Source organism: Nomascus leucogenys, chromosome 8 (genome assembly GCF_006542625.1).
Source record: "Nomascus leucogenys isolate Asia chromosome 8, Asia_NLE_v1, whole genome shotgun sequence".
Classification (NCBI taxonomy): domain Eukaryota; kingdom Metazoa; phylum Chordata; class Mammalia; order Primates; family Hylobatidae; genus Nomascus; species Nomascus leucogenys.
Window position 1 is genome coordinate 113,565,706 of NC_044388.1, and position 17,364 is coordinate 113,583,069.

Sequence of the window (17,364 nt, forward strand, 5' to 3'; positions counted from 1 at the left end):
TTCCCACGTTGTGTGCAGGAAACGGCCCCTCGGTGAGGCACCTACGCCTCGGTCAGAGTCTCCTGTTCCAGAGCAACTTTGTGAATCACAATGTGAATGTAGGAAGGAAATCTCCTCAAACCTAGAAGGGATGCAGCAGGTTTAGGGTGCCAAGGGTCATTTTTGTTTTCAGCTTAACTGAGGTACACTTGGCATACAATAAAATGTACAGAAATAAATTATACAATTTGACAAGTTTTAACATGTTTATGACCTTGAATCCATCACCACAGTCAGGTGATCAGTGCCATGAGCACCTCTGTCACCACGGGTCCCTCCTGCCCTTTGATAACCTGGCTCCTTCCCTGCCTCCCTTCCCTGCTCCCAGGCAGCCCCTGGTCTGCTCTGTTTCTGTGTATTGGTTAATGTTCTGTCGAATTTTATATAGACGGAACTGTGCAGTTGTTTTTCATCTGGCCTCTCTGAGTATAATTGTTTTGAGTTGCCAGGCTGTCAAATGGCCAGGAGTTTGTTCCTGTCCATTGCTGAGAAGTGTACCATTGTGTGGCTGCCCCACAGTCTATCTGTCCATTCATCCGCCCACGGGCCTTGGGCTCTTTCCAGCCTTGGCTGCTAGAAATTAAGTGGTTGTGAACATTTGTGTGCAAGTCTTTTTTGAACAGGTGCTTTCCTAGATCTTGGTTAGATGTCTGGGGGTGGAATGGCTGAGTAGAGTGGCGTGTGTTCAGCTCTTCAGGAAGCTGTTTTCCAAGTGCTCGTCCTGTTTTAGGTCCCCACAACACACAAGCATTCCAGTTCCCCTCTGTCCACGCCAGCACTTGTTAGGGTTAGTCTTTTTAATTCCAGTGGATCTGTGGGTGTGCAGTGGTGTTTTACTGTAGTTTCAATGCTGTTACCTAATGAGTAATGAGATTGTACATTTTAGCCTTCATTTAGTTTTTTTGAAACGTGTCTGTTCACATCTTTTGCTCACTTTTAAAATCTGGTTGTTTTTCTTCTCATTGGGTTAAAAGTTTTTTAAATATTCTGGAGACAAGTCGTTTATCAGGTGGATGGTTTGCATGTATTTGTACCTAGTCTATGACCTGCCTTTTCATTTTCCTAATGCTGTATTTAGAAGAGCAAAAGTTTTTAAGGTTTTCTTGAAGTCCAAGTTATCAGTTATTTTACTTTGTGATTCATACTTTTGTGCTCTAAGAAATCTTTGACAGACCCAGGTCACAGAGGTTTTGTCCCTTGTTTTCTTCTTGGCATCTTACAGGTTCAGCACTTGCGTGTAGGTTCATTTTGCACTGATGTTTGAGTGAGCTGTGGTGCAGGCCCCTTCTTGGCAGTGGATGTGCAGTTGCCATAGGCACTGCTGCTTGAGTTGACTTTTCTCCCCCTGTTGACATTCAGTGTGTGGGCTGTTCCTGGACATTCCAGTCTGTTTCATTTATTTATTTGTTTATCCTTATACCAGTGTCACCGAGTGGCAGCACTTTGTTCTTCTTCACAGTGATTCTGGCTAATCTAGATTCCCCAATGTAGAGTACCTCTGTTAACTGGATGTTGGGGAGGTGTCGTCCCCTGAAAAGAGAGGGTTGCGGGAGGCCTGGGGCGTGAGGCAGACACCATGGAGGCTCCTGGCGTTTGAGGGTGGAGGACGTGTGAGCCCCCCGGGAGCTGCGTGTGGTGCTTCAGTTACGTTTCTCTTCACCTCGATTTATTGATTCAGATCATAACACCAGATGTGGCTTTTACTATTGGCCAACAAAAGCATTTTAGAGCCAAGGCTAAAAGTTTTTGGGTTAGAGATTTCATCTTTGCCATCTTGGCTGTAATGTGCAAAATGTGTGCTTTTAAATATTCACAGAGGAGTTTGCATTTTATTTCTTTATGAATTTTTTATTTAAATCTTCTTTTCATTTAAAACTATACAAAGTGTACTCCTGTTCTTCAAGTTGATGATGGTGATTTCTCAAAGGTGGTTGGCTTTTCCTGTCCGTCTAAGATCTAGGTGGAGCGTGTGGCTTGAATGAAAAGACTGGTTACCATACCTCTCTGTGCTAGTGTTCATTTATTTCCAGTCATTGAAATAAGATTGGTGACTAGTCCCTAGAAGCTTGGCTGTGAAATGTGACCATCTGCCCTTGGCCGGAGTTAGATATTACCTGGTATAGGTACACACTTTCATAGGCCTCCTCAGTGAATGCCCTTGTGACTACAAACACCCAATTTTATACGTCTTTCTCCGGCCCTCCTGGGAAGTGTGGACAGGCTGGCCTGGCCACCACTCGTGTGTCCTTGAGGGCAGGGGAACCCACAGAAGTGTTTGCACCCCCCACTGCCCTCGCTGCCAGCCTGGGGGCACCGGTCCTTCTCACAGCACCCTGCTCCCTGGCACCTTCTGTGGGTGTCGTGAGCCTCCCGTGTTTACTGGAGTCGACACTGATCCTTTCCGGGAGCCTCCCTGGATGTCAGCCAGGACACCGGGGAGGTCAGTGCTTTCTCTCTGACACAGATTTGCCTGCAACACGGCACCTTGGGCCGTCTCTTTAGCTACTTTACATCTGATCTTTCAAATCTGCAAGTTAGATTTTTCTGTTTTATTTGAAAATAATCTACAACATATAACTACCATGTTTTTATCTGTTTCTTTGATCATTTGATAGCTTTTATGTAGTTGGTATAGTTACAGAGAAAGATGTACTGACATGTTGGTGCCTTTGTTTTTGTCTATACAGCTTCTCTCTTCCCCCATGAATATTATGTCTAAAAGGGGGAATTAGCAAAATAATATGCGGGAGAGAAAATGATAGTGAAACTGGAATGGTCTAAACAATAGTGGGTTTCAACTTGTGGTTTTGAATGAATTAATTAGAAGTAGTCCATTTCCTGGGGCCCCAGCCTTGCTGCCCTGTGCGTCTGGGTGGGTGCGGCGGCCTGGGTGCATGGTGTCTGATGTGTGTGCCTTTCATACCTAGGTTCTGAGTCGTATAAGTCATCTTCAGGAAGCGCTGAGCAGACGGCACCAGGAGACAGCACAGGGTACATGGAAGTTTCTCTGGACTCCCTGGATCTCCGCGTCAAAGGAATTCTGTCTTCACAAGCAGAAGGTGAATGTGGTGTTGTAACTGAGACGGGGCACCATCTTGGTCCTTTGTCTTCTGGGCTCCTTCCTCTGTATTAGCATGATGCCCCCTGGTGGACACTAGTAGAAGATCGGGTTAACTGCATCACTTCCAGCTGAGGTGTAGACAGGACGGGGTGCGTTTGCTGTGTCCCAGTGTGCAAGTGAAGAAAGAGGCATTACGGAAACCCTCTAAGAGTAAACTGGTAAAGCCCAAGCACGGCCCAACGTGGCGGTCGTCTCCCGCCGTGGGTCAGGCGTACTCCGTGGAGGATTGCCTATGGCCAGACGCCCTCCCTGGTCGCATCTCAGGACACACAGGGACGTAGTGTTGAATAAGGTGCCTCTGATTGGCTGAAAGATGTCCCTGGTCACTGTTGAGCTGAGAGTTCTGACATACGTTCTGTGATGGGATATTCGTATTTAGTGTATTTTTGTACCTCTAAATCACAGGTGAATCAGCAGCTTCTGCTGGGAGTTGTTATGCCAGAAGTTGTCAGTTCTCACACTTTCTATCAGTTTTTTCTCTTTTTAAGCAACTTAGAAACCTTATGTGAGTGAAAAGTATCTAATAGCTATTTGATTATTTGGGAAGATTTATTTGAAGCATGATGTGGAGGAAATGAAAATCTTATTTACATTCCACACAGATCTTGCTGGTGTGGGATTGCAGACTACTGTAGGGGGCTTAATGGGCCATTTAAAAATGACAAATAGCTAGCTTTTTAGGGTTTTGAACACTGAGGGAGGTTTGAGTCATCTATGTAATTCACCTAGGAAATCACATCTTTAGCTTAAGATAGAAATCTTAGGCTAGTCCGGCTGGGCACGGTGGCTCAAACGCCTATAATCCCAGCACTTTGGGAGGCCGAGGTGGGCAGATCACGAGGTCAGGAGATCGAGACCATCCTGGCTAACATGGTGAAACCCCGTCACTACTAAAAATACAAAAAATTAGCCGGGCATGGTGGCGGGTGCCTGTAGTCCCAGCTACTCAGGAGGCTGAGGCAGGAGAATGGTGTGAACCCAGGAGGCGGAGCTTGCAGTGAGCCGAGATGGCGCCACTGCACTCTAGCCTGACAGAGCGAGACTCCCTCTCAATTTAAAAAAAAGAAATCTTAGGCTAGTCCATCATGGAAACAATGATATTTTTTCCTCTTCTTGCACCAAATGGAGCAGAACCCCCCCTCAAGTATCATGAAGTCCTCAGCGTAGTCACCCGATGCTTTCAGGGTATAACACTGAGTGTTTCAGTTCTCTAAACTTGCTTTTAGGTTTGGAGGTCTCAGGAAGTTACTTGGTTTTAAGTAGTAAATAGTATTTCATTTTGTCAAATCGACTCCTGCTGTGGTGGCCTTGGGCGTGCTGAGTGGCAGGAGACAGGGAGCTGGCACATGAAGGCTGTTCTACCTGTCAGTGTGCGCCTGCTGTCTCCGGTACGGTCGGGGGAAGGTAGCTCTAAAGGAAGGATGGTGCCGAGCATGAGGGCCAGAGGGCGAGAGCCAACACAGAGCCGGAGGAGAAACGGCAGTGAGTAGAGGCTCCTCAGCTTGTGTGACATTTTGTAAACTGGCCTCCCAGAATTGATTTGCCTGTGTTTGATCAGCACCGACTGGTCAGTCAGCGATTGGCCTGTTCAGTCATGCTCTTGATGTAGATCATCAGTGCGTAGAGGAGACAGGCAGTGGCGCCCACTGTGCTGGTGCTGGCCGTGTGGCCTGGGACCCCAGAGGGAGGCAGTGGTCAAGTGGCGCTGGATGGGGTCTGGGGCTCTGGGAGACCTGGGCGGTGTGCGTCTCAGATGGGACAGGCGCGATCGGCCTGTGGAGTATGCTGAGCGGGTCAGTGGGGGCAGGTGATGCCTCTGGTTGTGGTTCATGGGGTCCAGGCTTGAGCCTTGGGCCAAAGAGAATATGAAGATGAGAAGTCCTCTCTGTATGCATTCGTCTCTTTCACCGTTGCCTTGCTCTTGGGCCTGCCTTATTGAGGCTGAATGGCGATATCACCCAGCAGCGACAGGAGGCAGAGGGTCTGAGCCTGGGAGAGGCCAGGAGCCGGTAACCATGGCAACGTGGGCTAGGGCGGGAGAGCCAGAGCTTGGTGGAGGTTGATTGCTTGAGGCTTGCTTCAGTCATTTCATTTGACGTCCCTGGTGGTTCCACTGCGGGAACAGAAACACTCCACCTCCACAGAGGTGTCTGAGCCACTGCATTGTTATCCAAGCGTGTAGGCCCTGGGTTCTTACCTATCTCACTGCAGCCTCTTGGCTGCTCTCGGCCGTGCTGTGGTGGGGCAGTTATCTCACAGCGTTGTGGGGTTTGTGTGTTTTCTGCTTTTAAAAAGCAGGTTGCGGAGCGGGATCCTCTCGGAGGCCCCCAGGTTTAAACCTGTGGTGATTCGAATTCAAGTTTCACCTCATCGTCTTCCTGGTCTTCAAGGGTATATGGGGGATCCAGAAGCGAGGCTGGGACCTCGGGCAGCACATGATCAGGAAGTGCCTCCTGCACAGAGTCCTTGACGGCAGCGTGGACCATTCACATGCTCTTTGGCTCTTTGCACAGAGTTGGATTCTCTCCTGGCCGTGACCAGTATCAGATTCCAAATGGGCTAGAGACAAACAGAAGCGGCTGTGGGTGACTCAGCGTGGGTGTTGTTAAAAGATGCACTAAGAGGCTGGCGCGGTGGCTCAGGCCTGTAATCCCAGCACTTTGGGAGGCTGAGGCAGGTGGATCACGAGGTCAGGAGATCGAGACCATCCTGGCTAACACAGTGAAACCCCGTCTCTACTAAAAATACAAAAAATTAGCCGGCGTGGTGGCGGGCGCCTGTAGTCCCAGCTACTCAGGAGTCTGAGGGAGGAGAATGGCGTGAACCTGGGGGGCGGAGCTTGCAGTGAGCCGAGATTGTGCCACTGCACCCCAGGCTGGGCGACAGAGCGAGACACTGGCTCAGAAAAAAAAAAGATGCACTAAGGCACAGTGCAGCTTTTAAAGGGTTTCCTTGAGCAGCGATTCATGAACCAGGCAGCTCCAAACCAGAAGCACGTTGGGAGCTGCACTGAGGAAACACGAGGGGAAGGATTTTTAGGGCGAACATGGGAGTAAAGCCAGGAAAACACCCAACTGGTTCATGACGCAGTTTCCTCGTTTGTTCTGTCCCTGCTGGAAAGTCCCTAGTTCTAGAGATTGGTTGGCTACTTCTGAATGGTAGAGCTTAAGTTCTATTTTTCTTTACTATAGGCATTTGCCAGAAGTAGCCCAAGATATCCTTTGTTTTCAGATCAAGCAAGGTCAGGATGGCCTCCTTGGCTCAACTGGCTTTGTCTGTTCAAGGATTCTTTAGTCTTGGTCTCCATTTTAATTTACTTTAACACTATATTTTTAGATGTGGAAACAAGGGTTAATTTTTTTTTTTTTTTTTTTTGAGACAGAGTCTCACTCTGTTGCCAGACTGGAGTGCAGTGGCACGATCTCGGCTCACTACAACCTCCGACTCCCTGGTTCAAGTGATTCTCCTGCCTCAGCCTCCTGAGTAGCAGGGATTACAGGCACGTGCCCCATGCCCAGCTAATTTTTGTATTTTTTTTTAATAGAGACAGGGTTTCACCATGTTGTCCAGGAGGGTCTCGATCTCCTGACTTCGTGATCCGCCCGCCTTGGCCTCCCAAAGTGCTGGGATTACAGGCATGAGCCACCGCGCCCAGCCAAGAGTTAATTATTTTTAATTAAGAGAGGTAATAGTGAGTATTTGAGACAATGATTCACCTTCTATTTCTGCTTTGACTGTTTAACAAGAAAGAAAACGTGAAATGCGATCTGGCTTCCTTTGGGAGCGGCACCCACTGTAGCCACTTGCCAAGCTCGAGGGTCTTCCTGGCAGCTGCCCTCCACCCCTGCCCCTGCCGCTCAACAGCCTTGGCCTTGCCCGTCTCTCCCACCCCGGGCTGGGGGCAGGGCGTGGGGGCACCAGCCCTGGCTGTGCTGAGACGGGCCCAAGGCCTCCTGCCTGACCACGGCTCTGCTGCAGCCTTCCCTGTGGACGGTGCCGTCATTGTCAGCGTATGTTGAGCTCTATTTCTGCTCTAGTTTATCTTTCCTTGTTTTCCCTGGTGCTTCCCTCTTTCAGCCTAATAAATGGGCTCTTTGGACTATTGTAGTAGGTGAGTGGGATTCTAGATAATAGACGAACCGTTATTAAAACCTTCCAAACTGATTTTTTTTTTTGTGGCTGCCATTCTAAAACCAAGTAGGAAAACAAGGTCTTAAAGGGCAGTGAATGCTCTTTTGTTTGAAAAGCAAAAGATTTAGGAGCTACTGCCAGAGGTACTAGCCTCTGGCTTTGGAATTTGTGTCCTGGGTCCTGAGAACCTCAGAACACAGGTGAATAGGTGCCTCTTGAGACCCTGGCAGGGGATTTGTTAGCTGGGGAGGCACAGGCCACACCTTCATGTTGCCCAGGTGGTGGCCATCCCCGCCCCGCGCAGGGCTGTTTGTGCTGGGTAATCAACCGCATTGCTTTCGTTTGCTGGCGTGTGAGATCACTGTTGAGACTATAATCGGTCACTTTCTAGACGTTCTTTTGAGGTCAGGATTGCATGAGCTGACATGTGTCTGTGTGACGTTAGGGTTGGCCAACGGTCCAGATGTGCTGGAGACAGACGGCCTCCAGGAAGTGCCTCTCTGCAGCTGCCGGATGGAAACACCGAAGAGCCGAGAGATCACCACTCTGGCCAACAACCAGTGCATGGCTACGGAGAGCGTGGACCATGAAGTAAGCACTTTGTTTTCATTTAAAGCAGCCACGAGGAGCGAGTGAGAAAGCCCAGCCCAGCAGTGGCCCCGACAGCCCCTCGAGTGAGTTGCGCTGCATGACCAGGGAGGGAGCCTGAGTGGATTCTGCGCAAAACCAGTCGAGCAGATCCCAACAGTGAAATCACAGCAGATGATGAAACACAGGTCTAGAGCTTGTTAAAACGGAGGATTGTGTAGACAAATTCTTTGAATGAAAATGGTCTGTTGTATTTCTCTTTTATGATCATGGTTTTGTCAAGGTTTTTCCTACCTTGCTGTAAACAAAGTGAGTAGATTGAGGCAGGATAGTCACACCAAGGTGGGTCCGGAACTGCCCAGAACTGTGGTCCCCTGCAGGGCAGGCCCCGCAAGGGCCAAGCCTCAGCCACCTCCCTCCTTTCACCAGGGACCACAGACTCAGAGGGTTCAGCACGTCCCGTCTCTGCTGCCTCTGGGACAGGAGGGGGGGATCAGGCAGAGCACAGATGGAATTAATGTTTTCTGAGAATTTCTCCAGTTCTTTTTAACAAGATTTCTTTCAGCCCTTAGAGCCTCGTGACCATGGCTGGCCATGGGGAGGGTCCGAGCAGGAGTCTTGTTGGCACCAGGCCAAGAGGCACCACATGCAGTCACACAGCTTGGGTGTCTGGCTGCCCCGGGCTTGCATTTGTTGTGGCGGAAGTCAGCACGTGGCCATTAGTGTCGTCTGCTTCCTGAGGGGTGTGTCAGGCTGTTGCTTCAGTGAGTTTCCTGGTCTTACTGGCCAGCGGATCCATCTTCAACTCGATTACTGAGTCTTAGCTGCACATTGTAGAAATAAGTGAACTATGAACAGGACAACCATTCATGTAGCAATGCTAGGCATTATTCCAAGCCTTTTGCGTAGGGCGCTCCTCCAGGTCTCACGGCAGCCTGTGCAGGGTCGGCCGTCGCCCAGGCGGTACAGGTGAGGCCTGTGAGAGGGGCCAAGTGGCACCTCCAGACTCACCAGCCTGCTGTGAGGAAGGCAGGAATGGGAGCCTCCTTCCAAAGGTCGGGCCCTACCGCTGTGTCGGGGAGCATGGGCAGCACCTGGGAGGAGCGGGCAGAGCCCTGGAACAGGCCAGTCAGTTTTGCCCACGGCCCTCACCCTGGTGCCAGTTGGCGTGGCCGGGGTTTCTGATTCAGCAGGTCCGGCCTGGCTGGGATTTTGCTGTTCTAGAGTGTTTCCCATCTCTCCTGGCGCTTCTGGTCCAGGGACCACACTTTGAGAACCACTGGTTTTCCTCTTCTCCTTCTCCGTAGGTGTTAAACAGGATCCAGTGGAGTCAGGTCCCCGTGTGACATGTGCTTCCCTGTGACTTTACTCTCTGTACCTCCACGTTTCCAGGGCACGTGCCTTTACTCAGACTCCGACACTGGCGTTGCTTTTGTCTCATCCCAGCCTGGCTAGGCGACATCTGCTTCAGCGCCTCTCATCTGCGGCACGTGCCCCGCGGGATCCCCATGTGACGGCTTTTCCCACCTCTGAGTGTTCATGTCCCTCGCTGCATGTTCCACCGCACTCGGCCCCTCCGCAGAGCCCCTCACTTGTTTTAAGAGAACTTTCCATAGTGAAAAGTGAGGGCGCAGTTGCCTTCGGAATCCTCGACTCGTCCTCCTCCATCACCAGCGTTCTCTCCCCACCCTCCTTTCTTGGTTTTGAACTACTTACTGTTTTAAAGCAAACCCCATTTTACTGCTGAATAGCACGGGATGTTTCTATTAAGATCAAAAGGGACCGTTGTCTCACATAACAGCAGCGCTTTTCACGTGTAACAAAAATAACAATTTCCTGTTATTATTTAGTGTCTAGTCCATGGTCAAAGGTCTGTTGAGAAAATGCCTTTTACTTTTTTTTCTCTCTTTCTAACTGGATCCAAACTGGTTCCACTCATTAAATCAATCTGCTGCAGTGTCTCTTAAGTCTTTTGTGTTTCTTTCACCCAGAACATTCTCTCTGTCCTCCACTTCTTCCCACTTGCCACGCTGTTGGCTGAAAGAATCTGGATTCCAGATTCTGGACTTAGCTCATAACTTTCTTGTGTTGTTTAAGTCATTTGCGTTAGTTCCTATAGCCTGAAAGTTAGATTCAAAGACTTGGTTTACATTCAAGTACTTAAGATTTTTATTTTATGATTTAATTCTGGCGAGAATGCTGTGGAGGTTTGTGCGCTGGGAGTGGTGCTGAGAAGGCTCTGGGTTTCTGAGGCGGCCGCCCGTTCGTCCGAAGGCCGTACTGCCCTTGGTGACCACTGCCTGCATCCATTGTTTCATTCAAAGTTTCAAAATGGTGATTTTGCCATTCTGTCATTCCTTCTGCAAGTACAGGCTGGAATTCTTCGGTACAGAAGAACTTCCCCACATCTGCTAGGGCTGTTTCGTACCTCGGAAACAAGCTTCAGCCGGGATTGGCAGAATAAATAGCTACTTGTCTTTGCAGAGTAATGAATGGGTGCTCTAACAGCCTCTAGTGGCATCCAGAGGGCTTGATTTTGCTTCTCTCTGTCCCCTCTCCACCTCCCTTTCTCCCGTAGCATTCTTAAGAACTCATGGTCTTCTCTGTATTCAATGTGCGGTAAGCTTTTTTTGTTTAAAATTAAACACAGATCCTTTGGGCTCTGACTTATTTTTGGATAGAAAACGCAAAATAATAATAAATTAAATTAAACGCAGGTCCCGAAGACCATACGAAACAAACATTGGGCTGAACAACCCACTTCAGCCGAGCTCTGGCCAACACCGCCAAGGTGGAGAAGCAGAGCCTGACCCCGCCCCCCACCGCCCACTCCCCCGCCCCCCGCCTGTCCCCGCAGCCCCATCCGGCAGCCTCTGTCCCGACTCCCACAACGCCCCCTTCCAGGGTCAGCTTCGCCGTTTAGGTTTGTAGCTTCACCTGCGGCACTGCTGCCTGTCTGCCCAATTTCTATATTGTTCTCGGTCCCTTCTTTTTCTTTCAATGTATCTGTTGAACAACCCAGGCTGTTGGAAGCTTCGAGGCTCCCATAATCTGGGTTCTGTGAATCCCGCACTTAGGTGGCAATTCAGCAGGTTCCTCTGTGTTTCTTGCAAAACCTGTCAAGGCCGGGTGCAGTGGCTCATGTCTGTAAAATGGGAGGTCGAGGCAGAAGGATTGCTTGAGCCCAGGAGTTCAAGACCAGCCTGCGCAACATGATGAAACCCCATCTCTTAAAAAAATTAAACAACCTTACAAGTTTGGCCCCTTTGTAGGACTCTTGAGTGTGGGGAGGGTTTAGCCCAAAATGAAGAGCCATGTTGTCTGGCTGTCTCACTTCCTCTGATATTGGCAGCTGCTGATGCTTAACACCTACATTCGTTGTTTATTCGTTGGAGGTTTCAAAATGATGCTGATTTTATCATTTATTATTTATTGTTCACTGGAGTGGTTTTATAGAGAGACATGTCTCAGGCCAGGCACAGTGGCTCATGTCTGTAATCCCAGCACTTGGGGAGGCCGAAGCAGGAAGATCACTTGAGCTCAGGAGTTTGAGACCATCGTGGCCAACATGGGGAAACACCATCTCTACTGAAAATACAAAAAGTAGCCACTTGTGGTGGCGCCAGCCTGTAGTCCCAGCTATTTGGGAGGCTGAGGCAGGAGAATTGCTTGAGCCTGGGAGGCGACAGTTGCAGTGAGCCTCAGTCGTGCTGCTGTTCTTCAGCCTGGGCAACAGAGCGAGACTCTGCCACTAAAACAAAAACAAAAACAAAAAACAGAAACTACCTGTTTTGTTTCAAAGGCTGTGTTGTCTGGTATTGACATAGCTACTCCGCTTTCTTTTGATTAATGTTTGCACAGTACATCATTTTCTACACTTTAACTTTTAGTCTGTCTCTGTCTTTAAATTCAAAGTGGCTTTCTTGTAGACAGCATGTAGCTGGATTTGCTCTTTTAATAAAGAAAAATTTTACTTTATTTTACGAGACAGGTTCTCACTTGGACACCCAGGCTGGAATGCAGTGGCTCTCATTGCAGCCTCCATCTTTGGGGCTCAGGTGATTGTCCCAGCTGAGCCTCCCGAGTGGCTGGGACTACAGGCATGCAACACCACGCCCAGCTAAGTTTCAATATTTTTATTTTGTAGAGATGGTATCTCACTATGTTCCCCAGGCTGGTCTCGAACTTCTGGGCTCAAGCTATCCACCTGCCTTGGCCTCCCACAATGCTGGGATTGTAAGTGTGAGCCACCGTGCCCAGCCTACTTTTATTTATTAGAGACAGTGTCCCACTCTGTTGCCCAGGCTGGTGTGCAGTGGTGCAGTCAGAGCTCAGTGCAGATTCAAACTCCTGCACTCAAGCGATCCTCCTGCCTCAGCCTCTTGAGTAGCTGGGATTGGAGATGCCACCATGCCTGGTGGTTTTGCCCTTTTATCTAGTATAGTCATGTACTGCATAACAGTGTTCAGCCAACGATGAACTGTATCTGTGAAGGTGGTCTGATAAGGTTGTAATACAGGTTGATGGACCGTATCTATGAAGGTGGTCTGATAAGGTTACAATACAGGTTGAGTATCACTTACTCAAAATACTTGGGACCAGAAGTGTTTTGGATTTCATTTTGGATTTTGGACTATTTGCATTATACTTACCAGTTGTGCATCCCAAATTCAAAAATCTGAGAGCAGGGTGAGGTGGCTCACGTCTATAATCCCAGCACTTTGGGAGGCTGAGGTGGGTGGATCGCTTGAGGTCAGGAGTTCAAAACCAGCCTGGCCAACGTGGGGAAATCCCGTCTCTCCCAAAAATACAAAAATTAGCTGGGCGTGGTGGCGGGAGCTTGTAATCCCAGCTACTTGGGAGGCTGTGACAGGAGAATCACTTGAACCCAGGAGGTGGAGATTGCAGTGTGCCAAGATCTCGCTACTGCACTCCATCCTGGGCGACAGAGCAAGACTCCATCTCAAAAAAAAAAAAAAAATTCAAAATGCCTCAATGAACATTTTTGTTGAACGTCATATTGGCCCTCAGAAAATTTTGGATTTTGGAACATTTTGCATTTCAGATTTTTGGATTTGGGATGTTCAACCTGTTTTTTTAGTGCACATTTTTTATGATCAGATATGTTTAGATGTACATATGCTTCCTGTTGTATTACAGCTGCCTACAGCATTCAGTACAGTTGTGTTTGTACAACTTTGTAGCCCAGGAGCAACACTGGGTACCATAACCTGAGTGTGGAGTGGGCGGACACCATTTAGGCTCATGCAAGTACAGCCTGTGATGTTCAGACCAGCAAAATCACCCAGTGACACGACTCCCAGGACACACCATGTTGTTACATGGGACGTGACTGCATCATGGTCCCTTTGTTGAGTTGATATATTTAGATTATCTCCATTTAATATAAGTATTAATATAGCTGGATTGCAGGCTAACATCTTAATAGTTTTTCCACTTATACCATCTGTTGTCCTTTTTTCTTCATTTTCTGTGTGTGTGTTTTTTTTTGTTTTTTTTTTTTTTGAGACAGTTTCGCTCTTGTTGCCCAGGTTGGAGTGCAGTGGTGGGATCTCGGCTCACTGCACTCTCTGCCGCCCAGGTTCAAGCAATTCTCTTGCCTCAGCCTCCCAAGTAGCTGGGATTACAGGTGCCTGCCACCACGCCCGGCTAATTTTTTGTATTTTTAGTAGAGACGGGGTTTCCCTATGTTGGCCAGGCTGGTCTCGAACTCCTGAGCTCAGGTGATCTGTCCGCCTCAGCCTCTCAAACTGCTGAGATTACAGGCGTGAGCTACCACACCCAGCCTTTTCTGCATTCTTTTGAATTTGAATTTTTTATGATTCCAATTTATTTCAATATTGGCTTTATTATTTGCACTTTTTTCTAATGTTTTGAGTGGTTCCCCTGGAGCGTACAATACACGTCTTTAATTTATCACAGTCTGCCTCCAACAGATCATTATACCACATAACATACAGTGTAAGAATCTTAGAATAGTGTGGTCCAATCCTGTCTTGTATCTTGTTTCTGCATTTTAATTTTATATATGCTAAAACTCTACAGTATATCGGCCATTATTTTTGCTTTAAGTATTTTTTTTTAGTTTGATTAAACATAAGAATAGTTTAACCTTCATCTTAAACATATCCAGAGATCTTTATTCCTTTGTATCCAAATTTCTGTCTTTGTGGTATTATTATATTGTATCTAAAGACTCTCCGATAACTTTTTTTTGGTAGCACAAGGCCGCTGATAATGAATTCTCTCAGCTTTTGTTTGTTTGAAAAAGTTCTTTTGTCTTAATTTTTCAAAGATACTTACTTCCAGGGATATAGAATTCTGGGTTGGCAGTTCCCTACCCCCAGCCCTTAAAGAGGTTACTCCAGTGTGGCCTGCATGGTTTCTTTTTTTTTTTTTTTTTTTTTTTTGAGACGAAGTCTTGCTTTGTCGCCCAGGCTGGAGTGCAGTGGCGCAATCTCGGCTCACTGCAAGCTCCGCCTCCCGGGTTCACGCCATTCTCCTGCCTCAGCCTCTCCGAGTAGCTGGGACTACAGGCGCCCGCCACCACGCCCGGCTAATTTTTTTTTGTATTTTTAGTAGAGACGGGGTTTCACCGTGGTCTCGATCTCCTGACCTCGTGATCCGCCCGCCTCGGCCTCCCAAGCCTGCATGGTTTCTAGTGAGACATTGGCTGAACTTCTTGCCTCTGTTCCTTTGCATACTATATGTCATTTTTCTCTGTCTGCCACCAATATTTGCTTTGGTTTTCAGCAGTTTGAAAATGATGTGCCTGAGTGTGGTGGGTTTTATTGTTTGGTTTTGCTTTTTTGGTATTTATTTTGTTTAGGTTTCGCTGAGCTTCTTGGATCTTCGGTTTGATCTCTATTTATGTTTAAGAAATTCTTAGCCAGCTATCACTTTTTTTCTTTCCTTTTCCTTTTTCTTTTTCTTTTTTTGAGATAGGGTCTTACTTTGTCACCCAGGCTGGAGTTCAGTGGCATGAACACGACACAGTGCAGCCTCAACCTCCTGGGCTCAAGCATTCTCCTGCCTCGGCCCCACAAATAGCTGGGACTATACACTCATGCCACCACACCTGGCTAATTTTTGTATTTTTAGTAGAGACAGGGTTTTGTCATCTTGCCCAGGCTGGTGTTGAACTCCTGAGCTCAGGCGATCCGCCCGCCTCGGCCTCCCAAAGTGCTGGGATTACAGGTGTGAGTCACTGTGCCCAGCCCACTTCATTTCTTCAGTATTGTGTTTTTTTCTTTCTTTCTGGGATTCCTTGTACACACGTTAGATTGTTTGACATTGTCCCACAGCTCTTCAATGCCCTCCTCTTTTTTTCTGTTTCATTTTAGTTTTAGATAATTTATATTGGCCTTTAAAATTATTCACCAGTTCTTCCTTGTTGAGTATACTTGTGAGCCAGTCAAAGGCATTCATCTCTGGTACTGTTTGTTTCTAGCGTTTTTGCTGGTCTGTAGTACAACGTTTCAGTCATCTCTGAGTGTGCTTCTGTTGATGTTTCTCTCTCTTGACAGTGGGTTCAGATTTCTGTAGTGCAAGACTTTTCAACCTCAATATTTTTTATGTGTTGGGCCAAGTAATTCTTTGGGGGAAGAAGGGGCTGCCCTGCTCGTTGTTTGGTGCTGAGCAGTATCCCATTGGACACTAGGTAGCTCCCTTAAAGTTGTGACAGCCATAATCTTTCACCTGTGCCTCAGGCCATAGGGTTCGCTTCCTATGGATCCTTCTACAGAAGGATCCATGTAGGCCTCACACCAAGGAGGCTTCTGGTCTCCACCTTCCCAGCCTCCTGTGAGCACCCAGGAGCGAACCAAGGAGAAGAGCGAGCAATGGGACTGGTTCCCTGGGGCTGCAGCTTCCAGGCTGTGTCCTGATGGGAGAGGCACTCATAGCTGCCTGGATTGCCTTTCCTTTCTTGAGTGACTTTGTTTTGTTTTCCTTAGAGCTAATCATTGCCTCCCCATTCATTTTTTTGTTTTCTGTGTACTTGTTATAAACCCATTCCCAAATTGATAGAATTGCACGTTTGTATTCTCAGACACATAAGTTGCTGGATCACGTATCTTCACTTTACTCTTGTCTTGGTGGTGCATAACCTTTAGTTCTTAAGACACGTTGCTCAGAAGATAACTATTTTGAGCGTTTGAATTCTGAAATGTTCTCTCTCATGTCATGGACACTGTGGCCCTCCAGTTCTCCCCTCAGAGCTGCCTCCATCTTCCATGTCTTTTTTTTTTTTTTTTTTTTTTTTTTTTGAGGTGGAGTCTTGCCCTGTCGCCCAGGCTGGAGTGCAGTGGTGTAATCTCTGCTCACTGCAGCCTCCTCCTCCTGGGTTCAAGTAGTTCTTGTGCCTCAGCCTCCCGAGTCGCTGGGATTACAGGCGCTCGCCACCATGCCCGGCTAACTTTCTTGCATTTTAATAGAGACGGAGTTTCCCTATGTTGGCCAGGCTGGTCTCAAACTCCTGACCTCAGGTGATGCTCCCACCTCGGGTTTACAGCCATGAGCCATTGCGCCCTGCTATCTCCCATGTCTTTGGGCATAATTGTGCTAGTGTCTCCCATGAACTCTTCTCTGTCTGCACATCTCTGTGCTCCTTGGAGTCCTGGTCTTGGCTGGTTGGCTTCAGTTTCTTTCGCCTTAGCGCACCACAGGCAAGCACCTTTGCTGGACGACATGGTCTTACCGAGGAGACGGGGGTGCCGAGGTCTTACCAAGAAGACGGGGGTGCCGGGGTCTTACCGAGGAGACGGGGGTGCCGGGGTCTTACCGAGGAGACGGGGGTGCCGGGGTCTTACCGAGGAGGCGGGGGTGCCGGGGTCTTACCGAGGAGGCGGGGGTGCCGGGGCATTTTGGCTGCAGCAGTGCTGTTCCCACCTTTGGACTTTGTCTGTTCATGCTTGCTTGGGCAGCATCGGGCAGAGAGGGTGCCGCTGGGCAGGAAGGGAGGGGCCCCATCGGTAGACCTGAGCTGCAGAACAGCTGGGATGCGTCACAGGGGACCCCAACATGGAGGCTTTTGTATCTCGCCCAGGAGCGGGGCCACAGTGGAGCCCAGATCTGGTTTAAACCAGATCCAAGGAAGAGGAAGGAAGGGAGGGCATTCCCACAGCTGATGAAAGTCCAGCCCAGGACAGCTGCACACCCCGCTGTGTCCTAATAAGCCCACCCTGCAGAGCCTGTGGGCCCCGTAGAGCCTGTGGGCGCTGGGTATTAAATGGCGCTGAGAAAGTGCTACCTGTGTTTGCGTGATAATGGTTCTAAGGTTATATGAAATATGATTTGTTAGCAATGCATATGGAGTTATTTATGGCTAAAATGGCATCATTTTACCCCTAGGTACTTTGTTAAATATTCCAGCACACCTCTCCAAGCACAAAAGATTATAGGGGGTGGCTTGAATGAGAAGGGAAAATACTGGTAATTTTTGAAATCAGGCACGGGCACGTGGG

General features: G+C 48.3%; 1 protein-coding gene across 9 annotated transcripts in view; it reads left to right on the forward strand.

The window, feature by feature from the left end:
* EHMT1 (euchromatic histone lysine methyltransferase 1) overlaps positions 1-17,364 on the forward strand; it is a 202,643-nt gene that overhangs the window by 144,021 nt on the left and 41,258 nt on the right. For 8 of the 9 annotated variants that reach the window (XR_004031494.1, XR_004031495.1, XM_030818328.1 and 5 more), the window contains 2 exons: positions 2,967-3,098; positions 7,737-7,882. Coding sequence is in view for 7 of the 9 variants with exons in the window: in XM_030818328.1 (XP_030674188.1) it covers positions 2,967-3,098; positions 7,737-7,882 (278 nt within the window). In the remaining 2 variants the exon portion in view is untranslated. Of the gene's footprint in view, positions 1-2,966; positions 3,099-7,736; positions 7,883-9,271; positions 9,890-17,364 lie in introns of those variants that run through there. The other variant, XM_030818331.1, reaches the window with a different exon arrangement.